At 46.2% G+C, this 21,302-nt stretch overlaps 1 protein-coding gene across 1 annotated transcript in view; it reads left to right on the top strand.

The window, feature by feature from the left end:
• The window catches only part of RAB28 (RAB28, member RAS oncogene family), a 148,100-nt gene extending 139,807 nt beyond the window's left edge, over positions 1-8,293 (top strand). The window contains exon 7 of the mRNA XM_064584288.1: positions 8,252-8,293. Coding sequence (XP_064440358.1) covers positions 8,252-8,278 — 27 coding nt within the window. The 3' untranslated portion in view covers positions 8,279-8,293. The remainder of the gene's footprint in view (positions 1-8,251) is intronic.
• The last annotated feature ends 13,009 nt before the right edge of the window (positions 8,294-21,302 follow it).

The following is a 21,302-nucleotide window of genomic DNA, read 5'->3' as shown; positions in this document are numbered from 1 at the left end:
CACCTCCTAGGATCATCGTACTGGGGATTAGGACTTTGCTGTATGAAAATATTGGAGGGACACACACATTCAGTCGCTAGCAACTACCAAGAGAAGAATACATGAGAGGCTCGAATTTCACTTCATTGACTATATGGCTTTCATATGGAAAGTCTGTGGCATTGGAGATTGTGACCTGAACGGATGAGCAGGCTTGGACAAGTAGATGCGGGAAAAGAAGGACACTTTAGATGAGTGTTGCCCAGTGACCACTTCTACGGTATTGGAAATGTTCTGTATCCAATATGGTAGCAAATATCCACAGGTACCCATCAAACATTGTAGTGTGCCCGTGTGACCGAAGGAATGAACGTCTAATGTTGTTTAATTTAATTTAATTATTATTTTTTAAAGATTTTATTTATTCATTTGAGAGAGGAAGAGACACAGAGAGAGAGCAGAGAGAGAGCAGAGGGAGAGGGAGAAGCAGACTCCCTGCTGAGCTGGAGCCGATGATGTGAGCCGAAGGCAGACGCTTAAGCATCTGAGTCACCCAGGCACCCCTCATGTTGTTTAATTTTAATTACCTTGAATATAACTCACCACATGTGACTGTTGGCAGCCGAATCGGCTGGTGTAGCTCTATGACCTCCTGCCTCACGGTCACAGTTACAAGCATCACAGGCGATTGTGAGGCCTTCATTTTCTGAGTGGGGAGAGGACCTAGTGAAGGGGTATAAGAGATCTAAGAGAGATGGGGAATGGCTGTCAGATGAAGGGTGTCACCTGAGGAACCGAGCTTTATTGTAAAGGCACTGAAGACCTGGTCAGGATTCTCAGTCTGGGAAATTACTTGGCAAGTGGGAAGAAGCAGAGAGGGCAGGATGAACTGGAGAGAGGGCAGGGGGGAGGCTGGAAGGCCAGATACTGAGCTAATGCAATCAGCATTCCTTATGAGGAATTTTAGGACTGTTTTTAGGACCAATCAGGGAAGAATAATTAGTAAATAAATTAATCAAGTTCTTCTTATTTATTTTTTTAGTGAGGGAGAGGCAGGGAGGGGCAGAGGGAGAGAGAGAGGGAGAGAGAGAATCTTAAGCAGGTTCCACGCCCAGTGTGGAGCCTGGCACAGGGCTCAATCTCAAGATCCTGAGATCATGACCTGAGCTGAAATCACGAGTCAGATGCTAATCGACTGAGCTATGCAGACACCCCAATCAGGTTCTTATTTTTGATTTTGGGCAATGTAGCCTTATTTGCTGAGCTGTAATTTTACCCTTTAAATTCTTAGTTCAAACTTTATTTGTGACAATAACCAACTTGAGCTGGCCTAAGCAAAAATGAGTCATGGTAAGAAAGACAGCTAGATGGCTCACTGTGTCCGAGAACAGGGGCCTCTGGAAGACTGAAACCCAAAACTAGAAAATGAGCAAGAACACAGGCAGTCCTCTGTCTCTCCTGCTTTCTGCTTCTTTGGTGTCTATTCTGTTCTTCTCTCTGCAGACTGCTTGCTCTCATGATGGGAAACTAACTGCCTTCAAGGCCTCGGGTCTCTATGTCCTCAGCTACAACCACATGCAAAGACTCGTTAACTGTCCCAGAACCCCAGCTCAAAAACGAGGAGTTTGGGTCAGGCGCCCAGTTTGATTCAAGCAGCCACAGCCTGAGATGTAGAGTCAAGAGGGCAGACATGAAGCCAAGGGCAGCAGCGTGGGGAGAGAAATTTCCAGAAGTAGAAGGTCCCTGTGACCTGGACAGATGCACAAAGGGTGGCCACCACGGTTAACTCCTGCTGCTCTCATGGGAGAATGCTGGCTGAGCTGGGATCCCATTTGGGAAACGCAGAACCGACAGGCATTAATGCCAACAGTAAACACAGACAGGAGTTCAAACTGTGATTAGAGTCGACAGCCAGAATGTAACCAGAACCCTGACTGGTCAACCCTGCTAATTGTTCTTTCCCGTTGAGCTCCTTGACTTCTCTTGGGCTCACCTTCTGTAACATGAGCTCCAGACTGAGAAATAGCAATTTCCCCCGGTTAGGATGCAGAGTGCTCCTTCTATTCTGTAAGTTACAGGGAAAGATTCAGATACAGTGCAACAAGACTTGAGATGATGGGTTCTTAGTTTGCAACGTAATTGAAGAAGTAGTACTGAATCGCACAAATTGGTAATCACACATCATATTCTTGACTACTTTTTATAAGGTGCCGAAAATGAATGATCTAGTAATAGTAGTTACAGCAGATAGAGCAGTTCAAATCCAAGAGTGGCTGGAGTGGAGGCTACTCTGGTGTTAACATATACAGTGACACCCCCCTTCCATTTTTGGGAGGAGGCAGTCACTCTCCCATTTTGGAGATGCCCTAAATCCTATAGGATACCAGCTGGCAAAGGTGCCATACTTGCTGCTCATAGAATTAGATTTTTTTTTTTTTTTTGTCAGAGAATGTAGAATGTAGATTCTCAGGGTGTGGGCTCTGTAAGTGTGAGTTCAAGACGGGAAGGGACAAGGAACAAGGAGAGAATGCCAAGGGTAAAGGACCTGCATTGTTGCTCCACCATTAGTCACATAAAGGTTATATATACTTTGCTTTACTTAAATTGTCTTCACAACCTTTATCTAGTGCTCATTTCTTGAGCATCCACTTAGATAGTCAGGTACTATTCTAAGTAGGTGTGATGTATCAGTGACTAAGACAAAAAGATTCTTATCTCCTTTCTCCTTTCTTTCTAGTGGGTTGGCTCAGTGGGAGAAGACAGACGACAAACATAATAAGTAAATTATATATCTGATCTCAGAAGCTAAGCAGGGTCAGGCCTGGTTAGTACTTGGATGGGAGACCGCCTGGGAATACTGGCTGTTGTATGATTTAAAAAAAAAAAAGGAAAAAAAAGTAAATTATATAGTGTGTTAAAAGTGATGCTATAGATAAAGAAAAAAGGTAGGGCCAGTTAAGAGGCTAGGACTTACTGAGAAGACAGAAGTTGAGCAAAGACTTAAAAGAGGTGAAGGAGGTGAAGCCTGGAGTATCAAGGCAGAGGGAAGAGTCAACGCAGAGGGTCGGTTGTAGGAGACTCACTGGAATCTTCCAGCAACTTCAAGGAGGCTGGTGTAGTTGGAGAGGAGTGAAACGGGGAGGGTTGAAGGTGATGTCAAGGTGGGCAGCATGTGTAGGGGGTCGTGCAGGGACCTGGGGGACACCGAAAGGTCTTTAGTTTTTCCTCTAAGTGACATGGAGAGCCACTGGGAGCTTGTGAGCGAGAGAGTGGCAAGCTCTGACCCACATAAGTTTTGAAGGCGTATTTTACATGCAGTAAAATGCACAGATCTGAAGAGTGTCATTTGATGAGTTTTGGAAAATGATGAAACCATCACTCAGGTCAAGATATAGAACATTTTGCTCAGTGGTGAAACTTTTGTCCTGACCCTTTATTATTTATTACATTGATTATTTCCTTCTATTTTATTTGGGTTTCATTTTCCCTTTTTCTACTTTCTAGAGGTGGTTGCTTAGATCAGGGGTCAGCAGGCATTTTCTGTAATGGGTTGGATAGTAAATAATTTAGATTTTGGAGGCCTCACACTCTTTCTTGTGTTTACCCAACACTACCTTTGTAGTGGAAAGCTGTGAGAGGCAGTATGCAATCAAATGAGCATGGAGTGTTCCAGTAAAACCAATAACAACAAGAGACAACAGACTGGATTTGGCCTGTGGGCCATAGTTTGCTGACTCCTGGATTAGATGGCTGATTTTGAAGCTTCCTTCTTTTTAGTTTTTGCTATTGTATTGTTCAGTTCTAAAGTTTTCATTGATTCTTCTTTATTTCTTTGCTGAGACTGTATCTTTTCATTTGTTTCCAGACCATAATTGCTCATTGAGGCATTTTTATCATGGGTGCATTAAAATCTTGGGCAGGGGCACCTGGGTGGCTCAGTCGGTTAAGCGTCCAACTCTTGATTTCAGCTCAGGTCATGATCTCAGGGTTGTGAGATCAAGCCCCGCATCAGGCTCTGTGCTCAAAGCAGAATCTACTGGAGATTCTCTCTCCCTCTCCCTCTCTCTTGCCTCTACCCCTTCCCCCCACTTGCTCTCTCTCTCTCTCAAATAAATAAATAAAGCTTTTAAAAAAAATCTTGGGCAGAGAATTCTATCATCTTTGTCATCTTGGTGTAATTGTCTTTTCTTATTCCAGTGGAGATTTTCCAGGTTTTGGGAATAATGAGTGACTTTTGTATGGAAACCCTGACAATGTGGGAATTATGTTATGAACATCTGGGTCTTATTTCAAACTCCTGTTAGTGTCAGCCTTCTCTGACTCTACTCTGGTGGGAGAAGGGGACACTACCCCATGATTCCCGGGTGGAGGAGAAGTCTAGGCTCTCCGCGTGGCCTCTGCCAATACCATCCTGGCTGAGAGACACAGAGGTACTTAAGGTTTGCTGCTCCCCAGGGGCCTCCCTGGACACTGAAGGGAGTGGCCTATTACACTGAGCAGTGGAGGAGAATCTGGCTCTTCATTGGGTGTCCTCTGACACCCCACACCAGGATGGTGCTTCTTTACCACCAGGTAGGGGCGGAAGTTCAGGTTCCTGGAGCTCATTACTGCCTAGCAGACATGAACATTCCTGTTCTCCAGTTTGCCTTCTCTCTACCACCACCCTGGTGGCAGGGATGGGTGTTTATTATTATTATTATTATTATTATTATTATTATTATTATTTAAGATATAGAGAGAAGGAGCAGAGGGAGAAGGAGAGAGAGAATCTTAAGCAGGTTCCATGCTCAGCATGGAGTCTGACACGCGGCTCCATCTCTCAACCCTGAGATCATGACCTGAGCAGAAATCAAGAGTCAGATGCTCAACCAACTGAGCCACCCAGGCACCCCTAGGGTGGGTATTTTGTGACAGACTGATGAAAGTGGAAATCTTAGCTCCCTACTTGGCCTCTGCTGGTGGTGGCAGGAGTGGGGCTGCAGGTTTTTCTGTTTAGCTAAAGGAGAGCAGTTAGTGTCTCAAAGTTTCCTATCTAGTTAGACTGCACCTTACCTGGTCCTTTAGCTAGTTTTTTTTTTTTTTTTTTTGCCTGTGCCTCTTGCCTCTTGGGGTTTGGGGTTGGAGTTTCTGGCTCCTGCATCCAGTCCAGAATATCTGAGGCAAATAGAAAACCCAGAGACCTCATTGTCGTGTTGTTCCTTGGAGCCTGAGCCCTCCAGCCAGTCTGCCTTCTCTCCATCTTCATGCTCCTCATCACCTGCTCGCAGATGAACTTCAGTTCTTGTAGCTCCCTACATGCTTCCCATTCGACCATCTTACCTGGATCTCTCTGGCCCTCATCACTTCCCTGAGCAGAACCACCTTCATGCTCTTTTTAATGACTCCTAGACCTCTACATTTCTGTGTCTCTCTCCTCCTGGTGTTTGCTTAGGCTATTTTGTCTGCCTTTGGAGGGACCTCTTCACCACAGAACACCTCATCTTTCGAAAACCTGCTTAGCAGAGCCTTCCGAGATGTCCCCTCTATAGAAGGAATCTCTGTCTTCTCTTTCCCCCTGCAGTGTTTTGTAAATAAATATCTCCGTTATTGAACCTCAACAGATAAGCCGAGAAAGTCTCCACTGTGTGCTGGGCACTGTGCCAGGCACCAGGACTCGCTAATCAGCCTCCTCTCTCAAGTTGGTACCTGGCCTTGTCACCACACTGGAACGGAGCTCCTAGTCTGCAGCTCCTTCTGGACCTCAGGAGGACAAACCTATGTTTTTTACCACTTCTCTTCCGCAAGGATCTAGCATCAGACATGACACATAAGGGAGCTTCAGTGCTGGAAAAATCAAGTTATGCTAAGAATAGGACCTTCACTGTCGGGGCTTGTTACCATCAGCAGTGGGTTTGGGATTCCACGGATACCAATCAGAAGATTCATCACCAGGGCTGTGTTGAAATCCTAGCCACAATGTTTGTATCCTCAGGAACGAAAAGTAATTCCTCTATGTTTTGGAGGTGTACACTGTCGGAACTTATCATAGAGATCAGTTAATTAATCCAGTATTCCCTTTTGGGCCGATGGAATACAAGGTGACTTAGGGTGTAGATGGATTCAGTTTATAATAGTTACATATTTTGAATGTACGTTAGAAAAATACACATATCATACCCACGATATTATTGTTTAACAAGTGAGTAAGTATAAAGGCAAACATTAGATAATCACGTCTTGAGTAATAGAATAGGTAATATGAAGAGATGGCAAAAATCGGGAAGGTGGCACATGAATGAGAACAGTTTGCTTATTTTACACATGACTAAAACCAAGGCAAGGAAGAGTTTTGCTCAAGGTCCTACAGCTTGAGAGTGGCTAAGCAGGAATGAAGCCTCTGACCACCTTGGTCTCCAGCTGGAGAAATTTCTAGGTTGCATTCCTAGCTCCAGGTGGCTATAGAGAAGGACAGACCAGAGGGTAGGAATTTGGGTGTGGGCACCAGGTGGCCCGTTTGGAGCAGTGGAATAGTGTGGGAAAGGAGGAGGAAACCAAAGGGAACAGAGAGGGCTGGAGTGTGATAATAAGCCCTCAGTTGAGCCCGGGCTGCCGACAGCGGTGGGTGGCCTCGCTCTGGTTACTGCTTCTCTCTGCGGGGGGCAGGGTGGAAGCTTCACTTCAAGAGAGGCTCCTGCCCTTAGCTAGCATATTAATGCCAGTGGACCCTGCTACCAGAAAAGGGCCAAGTAAGGAATTTTTTTTTCCATTCATGTCCAGACAGTGTCTCTTTCTTAATTTGTTACACCATGTAGTACTCTTTGGTGCCTTTGGATTGGAGGTATGTTTTCATCCCACTGGGGGAACTTTCTTTGGGGATTGGATTGGAAGGGATAGAAGACATGAATTCCACTGTCCTTCCATGTGCTGCTCCCCAGCCTACCCTGACAAACACAGAGGCAAAGAACAAACATGGCTCTACCAAGAATTAGTTCTTCAGAGAAATCCCACCTTGTCTGCACAGGGACCTGGGAGCTATCAGTGTGCTGGGATTGTCTGGCTGTCCTTGGAGTGTTGTTTCGGGTTCCTTGATTTCCCTGGAAGGGTACCTTCTCGAATGGTGGGATTTTTTATGCCAGGATTCAATGTAGAGAAGCCTTCCCCCCCAGGGTCTCCCCACAGAGCATTCGTTTTTTTCCCGCTTATTCCATGAATATATATTGGGCCCCTACTATGTGTCAGATGCTGCCTTGGGCGCTAGAGACACGATGGAGGCAAGGCAGGCAAGACCTGCACCCTCTTACATTCTAGTGGGGAGACACAATACACGCGTAAAGGCAGGAGTCAAATATGCATCTTGTGACCTGCGCCATGGAGGAGAGACACTGGAGATGAGCTACGGAATGATAGGCAGGGCCTCATTTCAAGGGGCGGGCAGGGCAGACCCACGGGAGGAAGTGACAGTACACTGAGCCCCGGAGAATCAGGAAGGAGGCACCACGTAAAAAGCTGAGGGAAGAGTGAAAAGCTGAGGTCTGTGGAATGACCAAACAGGCAGGGTTGGAGGTGGGAGAGAGATTGGCTCCCTTCCCGAAGGCCAGTGTGGCTGGAGTGTGGTGGTGCTGAGTGGGTGGGAGGAGGAGCCTGGAGGTGGGCAGGAGCCAGATCATGCTGGTCTTTGCCGGTCATGGTAAGGAGGTTGGAAGGACTTGCTTGGAAGAGCAGTGGGGAGCACTGAAAAATCTCAGCACCAGTGACCGGTGTCAGACCTGGGGGTTGAGGTGGTGGTCAAGGCAGCCCCACTCTGGGCTGACTCAAGCCCAGGCATCAGCAACATCTGGCAGGGAGGATACAGAGGTGACTGACCCAGGTGTCATCCTGTCCTCTCTCTCTGGCTGGATTTTGATTAATACTTCCATCTTTTATAGAGGGACTCTTCAAGGCCTTGTAGGCCTCATCATATCCAACAAAGCAGGTTCAAGACATAAACCTTTGTTTGAAATAACTCCAATGAGAAATTTTTCTTACAATGCAATACTAGGAAAAAGTAGTCTACTTTCTGAAGAACATTATGTGTTTTTTCCTTCTCTGTCAGAGAAAGATTTATGGGACTGCTCCTGGTTTCCTCTCCCTTTGGGTAGCTCGGACACTCAGGGCAAAATCTATGGTGCTCAAATAGATTGGCATAGTGTCGTGACCTGAAACATTCTGATTCTATTTCCCATTCTTGGTCTTGACTTCCACTTGAAAAAAATAAAGTTTTCCTGGTCCTGATACTTTTCTTTTTTTTTTTCAGATCCTTTCTAGATCAAAACAGGCATAAATAATAAAAAAAAAATACTCACTTCTGAAAATGGTCCTGCTGTGGTCCAGGCCAGTGGCTCTCCCATTCCTGGCTTTCCAGCATCTCCTCTGAGGCCCGGGGAGGTGCCACCTCCAGCAAGAGCTCTTCCCCACTGTGACTCTTCCCCAGATCTCTGCAGCTCTTCTGGTGAGTACCACACTGGAGGGCTCACCACTCCAAGTGATTGAGAGTCGCTGGAGGGCTCGGATGTGACTTCCACGTCAATAGACTCACCGTGGCCACCGTGTTGAGAACAGACCTAAGTAGGCGCTATGGTCTGAACTGTGTCTCCCCTCAAGTTCATATGTTGAAGCCCCAACCCCAGTGTGATGGTATTTGGAGGTGGGGCCTTGAGAGGTAATCAGGTTTAGGTAAGGTCATGAGGATGGGAACCTCAAGAGTGAATTTGTGTCCTTATGAGAAAAGGAAGAGAGATCAGAGTGCTCTCTCTCTCTGTCTCTCCCTGTTGTGTGAGCACACAGTGAGAAGGCAGCTGTCTGCAAGCCAGGAAGTAAGCTCCCACCAGGATCAAATTGGCCAGCACCTTGACTTTGGACTTCCAGCCTCCAGAACTGTGAGAAAGAAATGTGTGGTGGGATTCTGTTAGAGCAGCCAGAGCTGACTAAGACACTGGGGCAGGGGTGGGGAGAAGCATCATGGTGGAACGAGCATAGAAGGGGAGGTGAGAGGCGTTTGATACTGGATGTGTACGGAAGGAATTTCTGTGGATTATAAATGAGCAGATTAAGGAAGGCTTCGAAGATCTGGGCCAATGACACGAAGGGTCGAGTCTCCACTGGTGGGATGGAGAAGTCTTTAGGAGCTCCTGTGTCAGTATGTGAGGCTGGGACACTTATGAGCCATGTGCAGCAGAGATGCCCCATGTCCTGGGAGTTGGTGGTCTCACATCATCACTCCAAGCTTCCCTTTCCTCTTCTGTCAAATGCACATAGTAGTACCCTTAATGAGACAGAGAATCAGAGTGAGTGGGAAGGACAGATGGATGTGTCAGTGCAGAGGGTTGAGCAGATACAAAAAGTGGTCATTTCACCAGCTGGCCGGAGGCCTGTGAGGGCCGTTGAAGACTGTGCTGTCCAAAGAGCATCTCAGCTTCTTCCTCTATTTGAACCATCACCACATGAAGTGCAGATTCTTAGCCCATTGTAGACCTATAGAATTGGGATATCTGAAGATAGGACTCAGGAATTTGTTTTCCCAACTCTCCGCTGATTCCCATGCACCTAGAAGCTTGAGAATCATAGGTACAGGGAGAAAACCACCTCCAGTCTTGGTCAGGCAGTGTATCCTGAGCATACCAGGAGCGGGTAGCACCGGTGGGTGGAAGGTACTATGACCAGGACCAAGTCAAGAAGTCCAAGTGAAATTGAAAGAGTAAGCATGAGCCTGGAGACTGCAGGGGCAGCTACTGGGATGGACCAAGTCAAGAAGTCCAAGTGAAATTGAAAGAGTAAACGTGAGCCTGGAGACTGCAGGCAGCTATTGGGATGGACCAAGTCAAGAAGTCCAAGTGAAATTGAAAGAGTAAGCGTGAGCCTGGAGACTGCAGGCAGCTATTGGGATGGACCAAAAAACGCAAAGTCGGGAGCAAAGTGAGAGGGTCTAGAAGAGCCCACAGAGCGGGCCTGAAGGGAGAGCAGCCAGGTGGTTCTTGTGTTGGTCTCCAGTGACAAGATGTGTGCAGTGGGCTGGGCCTGGGTAAGGACTGGAACCGGCCTTCGGAGGGCCAAGTTCCACATTTAGGGGATTTACCTGGGGTGATCAGGCTAGTGATACAAGTTTGATCCACCTCCTTCCTGTTCAGCCCCAGGCCTGGGAAGAAGGCCCAGTGAGTGGCTGGAGCCTCCCTCTGCAAGACCGGCCTTCTTTGTTTTCACCAATCCCTGGCCTCTTGCTTCTGAGTCCTCCTCACCACCATGTAGGTGGCAATTGATCCATAATGGACATGTTTTTATTAGAGTAATGGTACCACTTTCTGCAGAAAAGAGCAATGCAATTTTGTTAATGAAAGTCATGTGTTGAGACAGGGGTGGATGGGAACTTCTGGGTCTGGTTTGGCCCTGGCTCAAAACCTTCCGGGAAAACACAAACTTTCAGGGCCACACCCAGAAAGTCCCATTTACCTCTGTCAGGCCCATCTGCTTTGGATTAGAGAAATAATAACAGTCCTCTCTCAGTGCCCTTTTATAAATATAAAATGTGTAATAAAGTGGTTATTAGAAGGTAATCAATGGTGCTTATGTTTTCTTTTGGGAGGACATTGATGGTGAACTTGCACAGAATCCCATGACCAACTAACTGCTAGGGATCTGTGTGACCGGCCAAAGGCCATTTTGCTTCCTGGCCCTTGGTAGGTCAGAGAGCAGAACCCCTCCCTACGCAAGGGAAGCATCTCTGTGGATTCTGACACAGGAGAAAGAGATGACTAACTCTAGGATTTTCCCAGAAAAAAACCCACACCTGCTTAATAGCTTTAAGGTTGGGAATAAATGAACTTAAACTGATAAAGGGTATAAATCCAACGTGCTTTATGTTGCCACAGCTTATCCCCTATTCCCTCACCTCTCCATCTTACCTTGTTTGAATATTTTGGGGAAACTTGTAGAATATTAAGACAATTTAAGGCACTTTTAAAGAAAGTCTTTCCCTTGAGAGAACCCACATGATTTCCTCTTTTTCTCCTAAAGCATTAATTGCAGGACCCTCTCAATTTAGAACTTGATCGAATGAGATAACCTCTGAAAGCTAGCAGGGTCTGGCCAGGTGTTACTTTATAAAGCTGTGTTAGATTTTTTTAAAGTTACTTAAATTCCAGTTAGTTAATATACAGTGTAATATTAGTTTCAGGTGTACAATGTAGTGATTCATCACTTCCATACATCACCCAGGGCTCATCACAATGCACTCCTGAAACTGTGTTAGATTTTGTTATAAACTTATTAACTGAAAAAATTAATAATACTTCTCTTTATCATCAGATTGCAAAATCCTTGGAAATAAGAACCATATATTTTTTTCCACTATGTTTTTTTCAGTACCCAGCATAGTATTGGGTGCTTATTTAGAATTAATAAATGTTTATTGACTAGTCTGTGATTGCAACATCAATATTTAGTTATTAATTGATTAATTAATTAATTTTTTATTCAGCAAACCTTAATTGACAGGTTCCATGCCAGGTTCAGGAAAAACTGATCTAATAAAGGTAGCTAATTTCTTCTGAGAACCAACTCCATGCTAGAACTGTTTTAAGCACATTATATATGTTAACCCTTTGATCCTTACACTCCTCCTATGGGTGACTCAGATCACAGAGAAGGGAATGAAGGTGGCCTGACTGTGGTACTTGTACTCCTAACCATTGCAGCATAGCTGCCTCATGAACAAATGATGCCTAGTCCCTACTCTCAACAGGTCCCACCCAAGGGAGGTCAGGGCTGGATAGGGAACTGATGAGTGGTAGACAGGTCAGGCAGGGACCAGATACTGAGGCCCCAGAATGATGAGGGAAAGGTTGGAGCAGTTGGCTTTCCAGAAGTTCCACAGAATGAAGCCCACACCTGCAGAGATCCCATCTTTATGTGCTAAGGATGGGATCCATTTCTTTCTCCTGAAGTCAGTCGGTGCAGGTGATAGAGTTGCCTGGGTGCCAAGTTGGAACCCTAGACTCTCTGTGTCGCCTGCCTTGAAGGTGTGGCAAGGCTGCCATGCAGGGCCCTGGTCCTGGAAGAATTTCCACAGGTCAGCCTTTTTGGGGTGTCCTGAGCCAAGTCTTCTTCAAGATAGCATTTATAGGTTCTTCAGTTGTTTCTCAAAGGACATGATTTCTAGAATTCATTTGTTCACTTATTCACTCAGTAAACACAGGGCTAGATGTGAAGGAGGCAAAGGTGGTTTAAACCCTGGCCCTATCCTTAGACAGTTCACAATATCAAGGGGGGCAGCTTGTGGGAGCTATAATAGAAGGTCCTAGAGGAGCACAGAGGAGCAAAAGCAGGTCCCAGAGATGGTAGGTTCTGGGTGGTTCCTTCCTTACCCCCCCTCCACTCTTCTCTCTACATCTTCTCCCTTGGTGTGGGCTGCAACACATACATTAACTCCAGAATCCCTCTCCCCAGCACAACCCCCTCGCCAGAGCTCCAGCCCTCCTCGTCTGTGTGTCTCCTGGACCCTCCTCTTCCAGTGGCAATTCCAAAGTTACTTCCAACTCAACAGAACACCATCCTAATTCATGGTCCTTCCCCCACACATTCTCAGAAAGGATAGGGCAGCCTACCTCTCATCCCACAGCAAGCAAGTCACAGTGACCCCAGTCAAAGCCAGCGCTGTCCAAGTCCACTCTGGTTCTGCCACACACTCTGGTCTTTGGGACAGGAAATTTGGGAAGGATTGTACAGTTTTGTCCTCTTGTGGTATGTCTTTTCTCTGTGGTGCCCTCTTCCTCCATGCTCCCCTGGTGGTTTGGTGCTCCTTTCTGGGGGGCTCTCATCTCAGTAAAGAAACCAGCGCTGCGGACGTCTCCTTCCCTGAGGCTGCACACTTCAAGCCTCAGCTTTCCCATGGGACTCATGACAACAGAATAATTCATGCTCTGGAAACAGAGGCCCTCCCAGCCCTTGCTATATAATCAGTTCTATCATGTGGTTCTAGTACCTCCCCACCAGAGACAGGATCAGTTTTATCCTCGAGGGTATCTCCAGGTCCTAGTGTGGTACTTGGCTTTTGGTCGATGCTCAACATCGGCTGACTGAGTGAATACATACTGTGTCTATACCAGGCCAGAATATTTTTCTTGAAACTGTCTACATTTAAAGGTTAGCTTCAGACCGACTGCTAAGTGTGAAAGTAAGTCCAAGTGTTCAGAATGCGATAAAAATGTCATGCATTTATTAAGCGCCTACAGTATACCAGGTATGGTGCCAGGCACTAGGATTGCAGCCAGGAATAAGACACAGCCGCAGGCTTCAGGCAGCTCAGTGGGAAGGAAGCTAGGAAGCAGAAGCAGTGGTGTTGGTAGGACAGAAGCGATGCAGTGATGACCGCGTGATTGGTAGGGGACACAGGATGCTATGTGGGGCAGAGGAGGGAGCAGCTAGCCCTGTGGGTCTGAGAGAGGATGGGACTGGGGTGGCAGGATTGGGCTCCCCAGCCCCTTAGATCCTCAGCTCACTTGCCAAGGACTCAGGATGCCTTCCAGCACCTTAAGGAGAAGTAAAATCAAGAATTGCAGTATCTCGGAGCTGAAAGAGTTATCGGCAACATCGAGTCCAGTGGATTTCCAGCTTCCTTTCAGTCACAGAAACTTCGCCCTAAATCTTCCCAGAACACCCACTTTGTAAAAACAGAGTCTCTTTGATAGGTGGAAAATCATGATTTAGGCCAAGCCTCTGTCTTTTCAAGTGAGGAAACTGAGGACCAAAGTCCCAGAGCGCATGCGTGGGGAAGCCAAGCGTGGGTCCCAGGTCTCTGCTCTGTGTGGCGGGTGTGGGCGGTTCGGAGGAGGGACTATCCGACAGCCCTGCTGGCCTGAGATTAACCATCAGGTGCGGGAAGCAATTACATTCTGCACAGGCGAGATCCACTGGCCCCATTCTCCCTCCCTGCAGGCTATGTCAAAACACGCAGGCAGGATCCTGCTTCTTCTCACGTTTTAAAAACATACAGTGGACTTGTGTTTACAGTACTGAGAAGGGATGTGACGTGGAGCAGCAGAGCACTCCCCCCCCGGGAAGAGCCACCCTGTCTTCACCGGCCCGCTCTCCGTCCAGACCACAAGCTCTTGAAACGTGCCCCTCTGGGCTCCAACTCAGAGAGTCTTGCCAGGGATGTCTCTGAGCTTCAGGTCTTAAACAATGTTCTACGCTGTGCAAACAAACAGCACCAACAATGATCTGACCCTTGGATCAGAGCCACATCTGTCTGGGCCACTCACCCTGGGATTCTTGCAGCGGTGCAGAGGGAACACAGATTATGCATCAGATTTCCAGTTCCAGACCCTGTTTTTCTGCTTCTGTGGGACTATAGGTGGGCTTTTGAGTTCTCTTGGCCTCCGCTTTCCCATCTGAATAATGGCAAAAGCTAGGTAGCTCTGAGCTCATTCTCTGGTTTTTATACGTGTGTGTGTGTGTGTGTGTGTGTGTGTGTTGCAGTGAGATTTCTTTTTAAAATGGAATCTCACAGGCAAATCCAAAATATAAAATAGAGGAAAGCCAAGCTCTTTGGGTTCATGCAGGAGCAGACGTTTTGGTCACTACATCCCCTCTGCTCTGGGAGCCCTTGAGATATCTCTGTGGATTCCGAGGGTCCTCAGTATGTGGTTTGATACCACTTGGTCACATGATTTCTCAGGTCTTTTTGGGCTCAAACATTCTATGATCCCACAAATAGAGCTGTAAATGCTAGGTCACGATTGTGAGTACAAAACTATGTGTGTGCGTATGCACAAGAAGAGAGATTACAACTGGGCATTTTATTTTACTTTGATCGAGGTACTGTATTTTTAAAACATGAAGATAGTTTATGGGGCGCCTAGGTGACTCAGCCAGTTATGTATCCTACTCTTGATCTCAGCTCAGGTCTTGATCTCAGGGTCATGAGTTCAAGCCCTGCACTGGGCTCCATCCTGGGCATGGAGCCTACTTAAAAAACAAAACCAAAACCAAAATTAAGACAGTTTAGGGTTTACAGCAAAATTGAAGGGAAGGTAGAGAGATTTCCTGCCCCCATACATGCAGAGCTTCCATCCCCCATTATCAGCATCCACCAGAGTGGTACTTTTGTTATAACTGATGGACCTACACTGACACATTATCATCACCGAGAGACCATAGTTTATACATTACAGTCCACTCTTGTTGTAGTATGTTCTGTGGGCTTGGACAAATGTGTAAAGACATGCATCCACCATTATAGAGTATTTTCACTGCCCTAAAAATCCCCTGTGCTTTGCCTATTCATCCCACCCACCTGCCCCTCCCAAAACATCACATCTTCACTTATTTTTTCTTGTTTGCAAAAGTAGAACATACCCAAGAAGTCAGTATGAAATAGAAATCATATGAAATCCTGCTTGTCTGATTTGAAATTATAATGAAAGGTGACCATTGGCATTTATAGAACTTTTCAGATTAAATAGGCCAAGCTCAAAAGGCAAATGGGCGAAGTCACTTGGCTTTGTTGGTTAGGAGATAATCACAAGTCTCTCTCATGTGTGCAACACTTAAGGGTGAAAATAAATCAGATCCATCTAGTGTGACCCACTTGATAGTCAAAGCAGAGGGAAAAGAAAAGTGATGAGAAGTGTTTTTTAGAGAGGGAGAGGTGCCAGGCCTCTCCCATGGCCTAAGATCCCATGGGAGGATGGGAGGGACCAGGAGTAGAATCCATGCACTCTGTGTGAGCTGGAGCTGCAAGGAAAACAGAAACACACAGAGAACAAAGGAACAGATGAATAAACAAGACAGGTTGGAAGGTGATAAGTGCTATGAAGAAGTAAAGTAGGCGCTATGATCAAGGTGAGTGCGGGCTGTTTTAGATGGAGGGGGTCATGGCAGCCTCTCCGACGAGGTCACCTTACACTGGCCCTGGATGACCAGACTGGAGTGAGTGGGGGCACGTGGGAGCAGAGGAGGCAGGAGGACTGTTCCAGAGGCTTTAGGTGAGGCAGGGGTGGTATGGGATGAGGTCCTATGGTGCGGACCTCTATCACCAGAGGGCCACACAGCCCAGAGCAAGCAGTGTGGAGGAAATGGGAGAGGTGGCAGTTTTGGAGACCCGGGTTGAATCCTGGCTCTGCCCCAAAGCAGCTGGGCCACCTCGGATGTGTCATAGCACAGCCCTGGCCTCAGGTTCCTAACTGTCAACCAGGAACAGAAATCCTGCCCTTACCTGGAGGTGTGCTGGGGCAGGGGCGTGGCCAAGGGTGGACTTGCCCTCAAATGCCCCTGCTCTGAAGCATAGTGATAAACCCCAGTCTGGCTCAGTGCTTCCTGGAGTTGGGGCTGCCGGGATGAGGCGCCCACAGACCATCCGCCCTCACACACAATGCAAGCCCTGTGCTGGCCCCATGGACAACAGGCGCAGGAGAGAGGGTCTGCTTTTTCTTCGGGTGGACTCAAGCCTTCAAGTCTTTGGACTGAGTGCCAACAATAATTCATCAGGAACGCTTTACAACTCAACATTAGAAAACCTGTTAGGAGACAGATCGCCCACAGGACGGGATTGAGAAGGAAATGTGTTCAGGGCTGGTGACCTCAAGATGATTAATGATTTTTCACAGGGTGAACTCTGTCCTTCACCTCCCATGTGCTGTGTGCTCCCTCCCTCCCTCCCCAGCTTGTTTGCAGGGGGAGGAGAAGGAGGGGGACCCTTGAAGGAGAAGCCCACCATTGCAGAGACAGCTCCAGACGAGAGCCCTGTGCTGGAAAGGCAGGAATGATTTCTTGTTATAATTTTATTTTTATTCTTCTCAAAACCCCAATACGGGTTCTATATCTTGGAATATGTACAATTGATCCCTTAACTCTGAGTGAGCTTGTCCCTGTTACACATTTTGCACAGCATTGTGCGCTCTAAGCTATGCTTCCTGTGATTATCGCCTCTTCCGTCTTTGCAGACCCAAATCCTGACTTTACTGAATATGGGATGTAGCAGAAAAGGAAATCATGATTTCATCTTTTGATTTTCAAGGTCATGGTAACTTGATTTTGACTTTGTTAGATTACAAAATGTACAACTGTGATATATGCTGTTTTAATAAACCAAAAAGGATAGAACTGTTGAAAGAGACATTTCTGATCCGCTCCTATGCCCTTCTTTGGCCCCACACCCCTGAGATCATCAGTGTCCAGTCAGTGCCCCTGGAGCAATATTCTCAAGTGCCTTCTGCATAACATGAATGTCCGGATGCACACTGAGAATAATGGCAGAACTTTCCAGTTTTGTGGGAAAAGGAAATTAATGATGATGGGGATGATAGCTCATATTTACTGACTATTTAGTTTGGAGGTACAATCCATGTACCATTCAATTCTTACAACAACCATGGGAGGAACTTATTAATATTATCCCCATTTCACAGATCAGGAAACTGAGCTGTGGGGTAACGTTGGAAGTAATAGAACCAGAATTGAGTCCAGGAGGCCTCATTCCAGGCTGAATGAACTTTGATCAACATTGTCTTTCTTCTATAACCTTCTCTAAAACCTTGCTGGCTTCCTTGAATGTCTGCCTGTAAGTCCTTACATGCAGCAATGTAGATGAGTAGGTAGTAAGTGATTCCAGTCTTGCAAGATTCCAGTCCTGTGCTCACTGTGAGCTCCTTCCTCTATAGATCCTTGTTCTGGGTGAGACTCAATGTCATGGACACATATGTGTTTCTGCTCCCATTCCAAAAATCTTGTTAACAGTGTAACCATGTTTTAGTATCTTGCCTGAATTTTAGTTGCTCCAACAACAAATGAGCATGTTTGAGAACCACTGAACTTGACCCTGAGGTCTTGTATGAAGTGTGTAAAACTCACATGTCAATATGCTTCTCATGATTCTATTATAAAAGCAGTCAAAAAGGTCAGTATATAGTAAAGTATTTAAAAGCACAAGCTTTAGAGTCAGATCCTTGTAACAATTACATGTCTTCATATAGCAATCATATGACCTTGGGCCTCAGTTTCCTAACCTGTAAATTGGAGATAATAGCACCACTTACTTTATAGGGTTGGAATAAAGATTATTTGAAATAATGTCTAAGTAAAACGTTTAACACAGTGCCTGGCAGATAGTGTGGATTTAATGACACTAGCTGTTAGAATGAGAGCAGTAATTTATTATATCTGCTCAAATTCTTTCCCTCATCTTCACTAATTCATTAGGAAGAATCATTATCTGAAATTTATTGATAGTTTCACACTAGACAGGGCTAATATTACATGGCCTTTCTAAAGTTTTACAGAACCTGATGAGAGTCATGGGTTATAGAAAAAGAAAAGGAAAGAAAACACTGGACAACTTGTAAAATGCATCATCTGCATCATTGTACATCGAGGAGTCAGATGGGTCATGCCCACACACTGGCCAGTTCCTGTCCAATAGACCAGCTGAGGTAGGAACCTCAATCTCCGTGTTGGATGAGATGTCCCTGTTCTTACAAAAAAGCTACTAGGTTGGGCTACCAGTTGGAGGATGCAAGAATCCAACTTAAGTCCCAGATATGACCACCATGGCTCTCTGGGATAAAGGGCTAGGATGGATGAGAGTCTTAACCAGGTTTTAAAGGTTGCAGGGGACAGACACCCATCCAGGCTACTCTGGTGGTGGAGGTTTATTTTAAGGAACTTACAGAGGACAGATCCTCATGGGAATCTGAGTTAGCCGAATAGGCAAGATGTTCTTTTTTTTTTTTTTTTGATTTAATTTTATTATGTTGTTAGTCACCATACAATACATCATTAGCTTTTGATGTAGTGATCCACGATTCATTGTTTTCGCCCAGGGCTCCATGCAGTACGTGCCCTCCTTAATACCCATCACCGGGCTAATCCATCCCCCCATTCCCCTCCCCTCTAAAACCCTGTCTGTTTCTCAGAGTCCATAGTCTCTCATGGTTCATCTCTCCCTCCGAATTCCTCCCCCCTTCATTTTTCCCTTCCTTCTCCTAATGTCCTCCATGCTATTCCTTATGTTCCACAAATAAGTGAAACCATATGATAATTGACTTTCTCTGCTTGACTTATTTCACTTAGCATAATCTCCAGTCCCATCCATGTTGATGTAAAAGTTGGGTATTCATCCTTTCTGATGGCTGAGTAATATTCCCTTGTATATATGGACCACATCTTCTTTATCCATTCATCTGTTGAAGGGCATCTCGGCTCTCTCCACAGTTTGGTTATTGCGGACATTGCTAAGCAAGATGTTCTGACTGCACAGCCCTATCAGTGAACATACTTTCATATACATTGAATATGTCAAATATAAATATTGAATATATATGTATACATATATATACACACATATATATCAGAACAAAATATCAAAGATTGGGTGGCTTAAACCACAGAAATTAATTTTCTCTCAGTTCTGGAGGCTGAAAGTCCAAGATCAGAGTTGGTTTCTCCTGCAGCTTCTCACTGTGGCTTGTAAGAGCCAGGATTCATGTGCCACACAGCAGTCAAATGATCTTTCTAGAACAGAAGTCCACCTCACTGGTCCCTGGTCTGTTGGTGTTCAGTCGTCTCTGGGAGTGTGGTAACCCTACGGATGACAGTGATGTGGGCAGCTGCTCAAATATGCTGGGCTGACAGCTCTACTTCCGTGAGTCCTAAAAAGATAGCACATCAGAACGTGAGTGAAAACAAGTAACATTACAACATTATAGGATCACCATAAATGTACTCTAATTTACTAAAAAAAAATTAAAAAGCTTTGTTTATTTTTCACAACACAACCTCATAACTAACCAGGGTGTTGCAGCCTGTGGTTGAGAACCACCTGCCTCAGCACAGAATCCTTGGGTTGGCTAATGATGGCTTTCATAGTTTGGTGACTGCTACTGTAATACTTTGACTTTGGCGACCCCCCCCCCCCCCCAGTGCAGCCCACCTATGGGGCATTTGCCCCTTTGTGTGGTTTCTCTCCTGTTCCCACTTTGCCCCAGGCTGGGTCTGTGACTGCTTTAACCCATAGAATATATATATGGCAGAGTGATGTTGTGTTGCCTCCAAGTGTGGGCATTGATTGGCCTGGCAGCTGCCATACCCTTCTTCTTGGGCACTTCTTTTTGGGATGTGGATGTCATGCTGTAAAGCAGGCCAGGCAGTCATGGTGGGATGTCCACTGGGAGGAGAACTGGTGCCCTTAACCCAGCTGAGCTTCCGCTGGATCCTCCGCATGACTGCAGACACCTCAGGGGCCCAGGTGGCACCAGGTGGAGCAGAATCACCCCCAGTACTTGTGTCCCACGGGAGAGGGGACAGTATTTCTTGAAGCTGTTATGATTTGTGGTGGTTTGCTCTTCACCAAGAGACACTGAAACAAGGTCAACGACCTTCTCTAGACCTGCCAGCACCTCTCCTGCTTTCTGCATATCCTATGATCTGCTCAACCCGAGTGCCTTGTCAGTCCTCATGTCAGTCTTTGGTCCTTTGTACTTGCTCTTCCTTGGCCAGAAATGCCCTGCTCTGCCTTCCCTGCAGAGATATTTCCCATATCCTAAGACAAAGGTCGCCTCTGTTTTCTGAGGCCCCCTTGACACATCCCCTTTACTTTCCGCAGAGTCAGTGTCCCCACTGTGTGCCCCCGTGGCAGTTTATGTCTTCTAGAATGCTACATGACTGTCGAATCCATAGTGTTAGGAAAAAATACACTGAGTGGCTTGTCCAACCTCAGAGGGAGGGAATAGGGGTCACTGTGGTGTTTTTGGAAGTAGTATGGGCCTTGGGTCAGACACAACTGCATTTGAATCTCAGCTCCTACTCACTCTCAGAGCTATCTCTGGATGCTTCTGTTAGCCTACACTTTCTTCTCTGTAAAACAAGGACAGTGATTGACGTCCTCAGGGTGGTTGTGAAGATTGCAGTGCACTGTGGCATATCAAACACCTAGCATGTTACCTGGCCTAGCTGATGCGAGCAGATTCCAGAGAGATCCCTACCCTGTCATGCTAGTGTTAAGCCTGATCACACATCCCCAGGCACCTTCCCCTGGCCTCTCCCTCATCCCACCTGCTCTCCGAGTTAGGTGTCTTGCCCTGTGATCTTAGAATAGCTCTTACTTCCATCGCAGTGGTTTTTTTTTTTTTTTTTTTTTTTTAAGATTTATTTATTTATTTTAGAGGGGGAGAGAGAGAGAGAGTGAGAATGCTTGCTTGAGCATGTGAGCAGGGGGAGGAGCAGAGGGGGAAGGAGAGAGAGAGAATCTCAAGTAGACTCCCCGCCAAGTGTGGAGCTTGATGTGGGGCTTGATCTCACGACCGTAAGACCATGACCTG

The sequence above is a fragment of the Mirounga angustirostris genome, unplaced genomic scaffold, assembly GCF_029215605.1.
Source record: "Mirounga angustirostris isolate CCGP_5_RB_7025 unplaced genomic scaffold, mMirAng1.0.hap1 SCAF_2, whole genome shotgun sequence".
NCBI classification, from domain to species: Eukaryota; Metazoa; Chordata; class Mammalia; order Carnivora; family Phocidae; genus Mirounga; species Mirounga angustirostris.
This window is presented reverse-complemented; position numbering and strand designations above follow the sequence as displayed.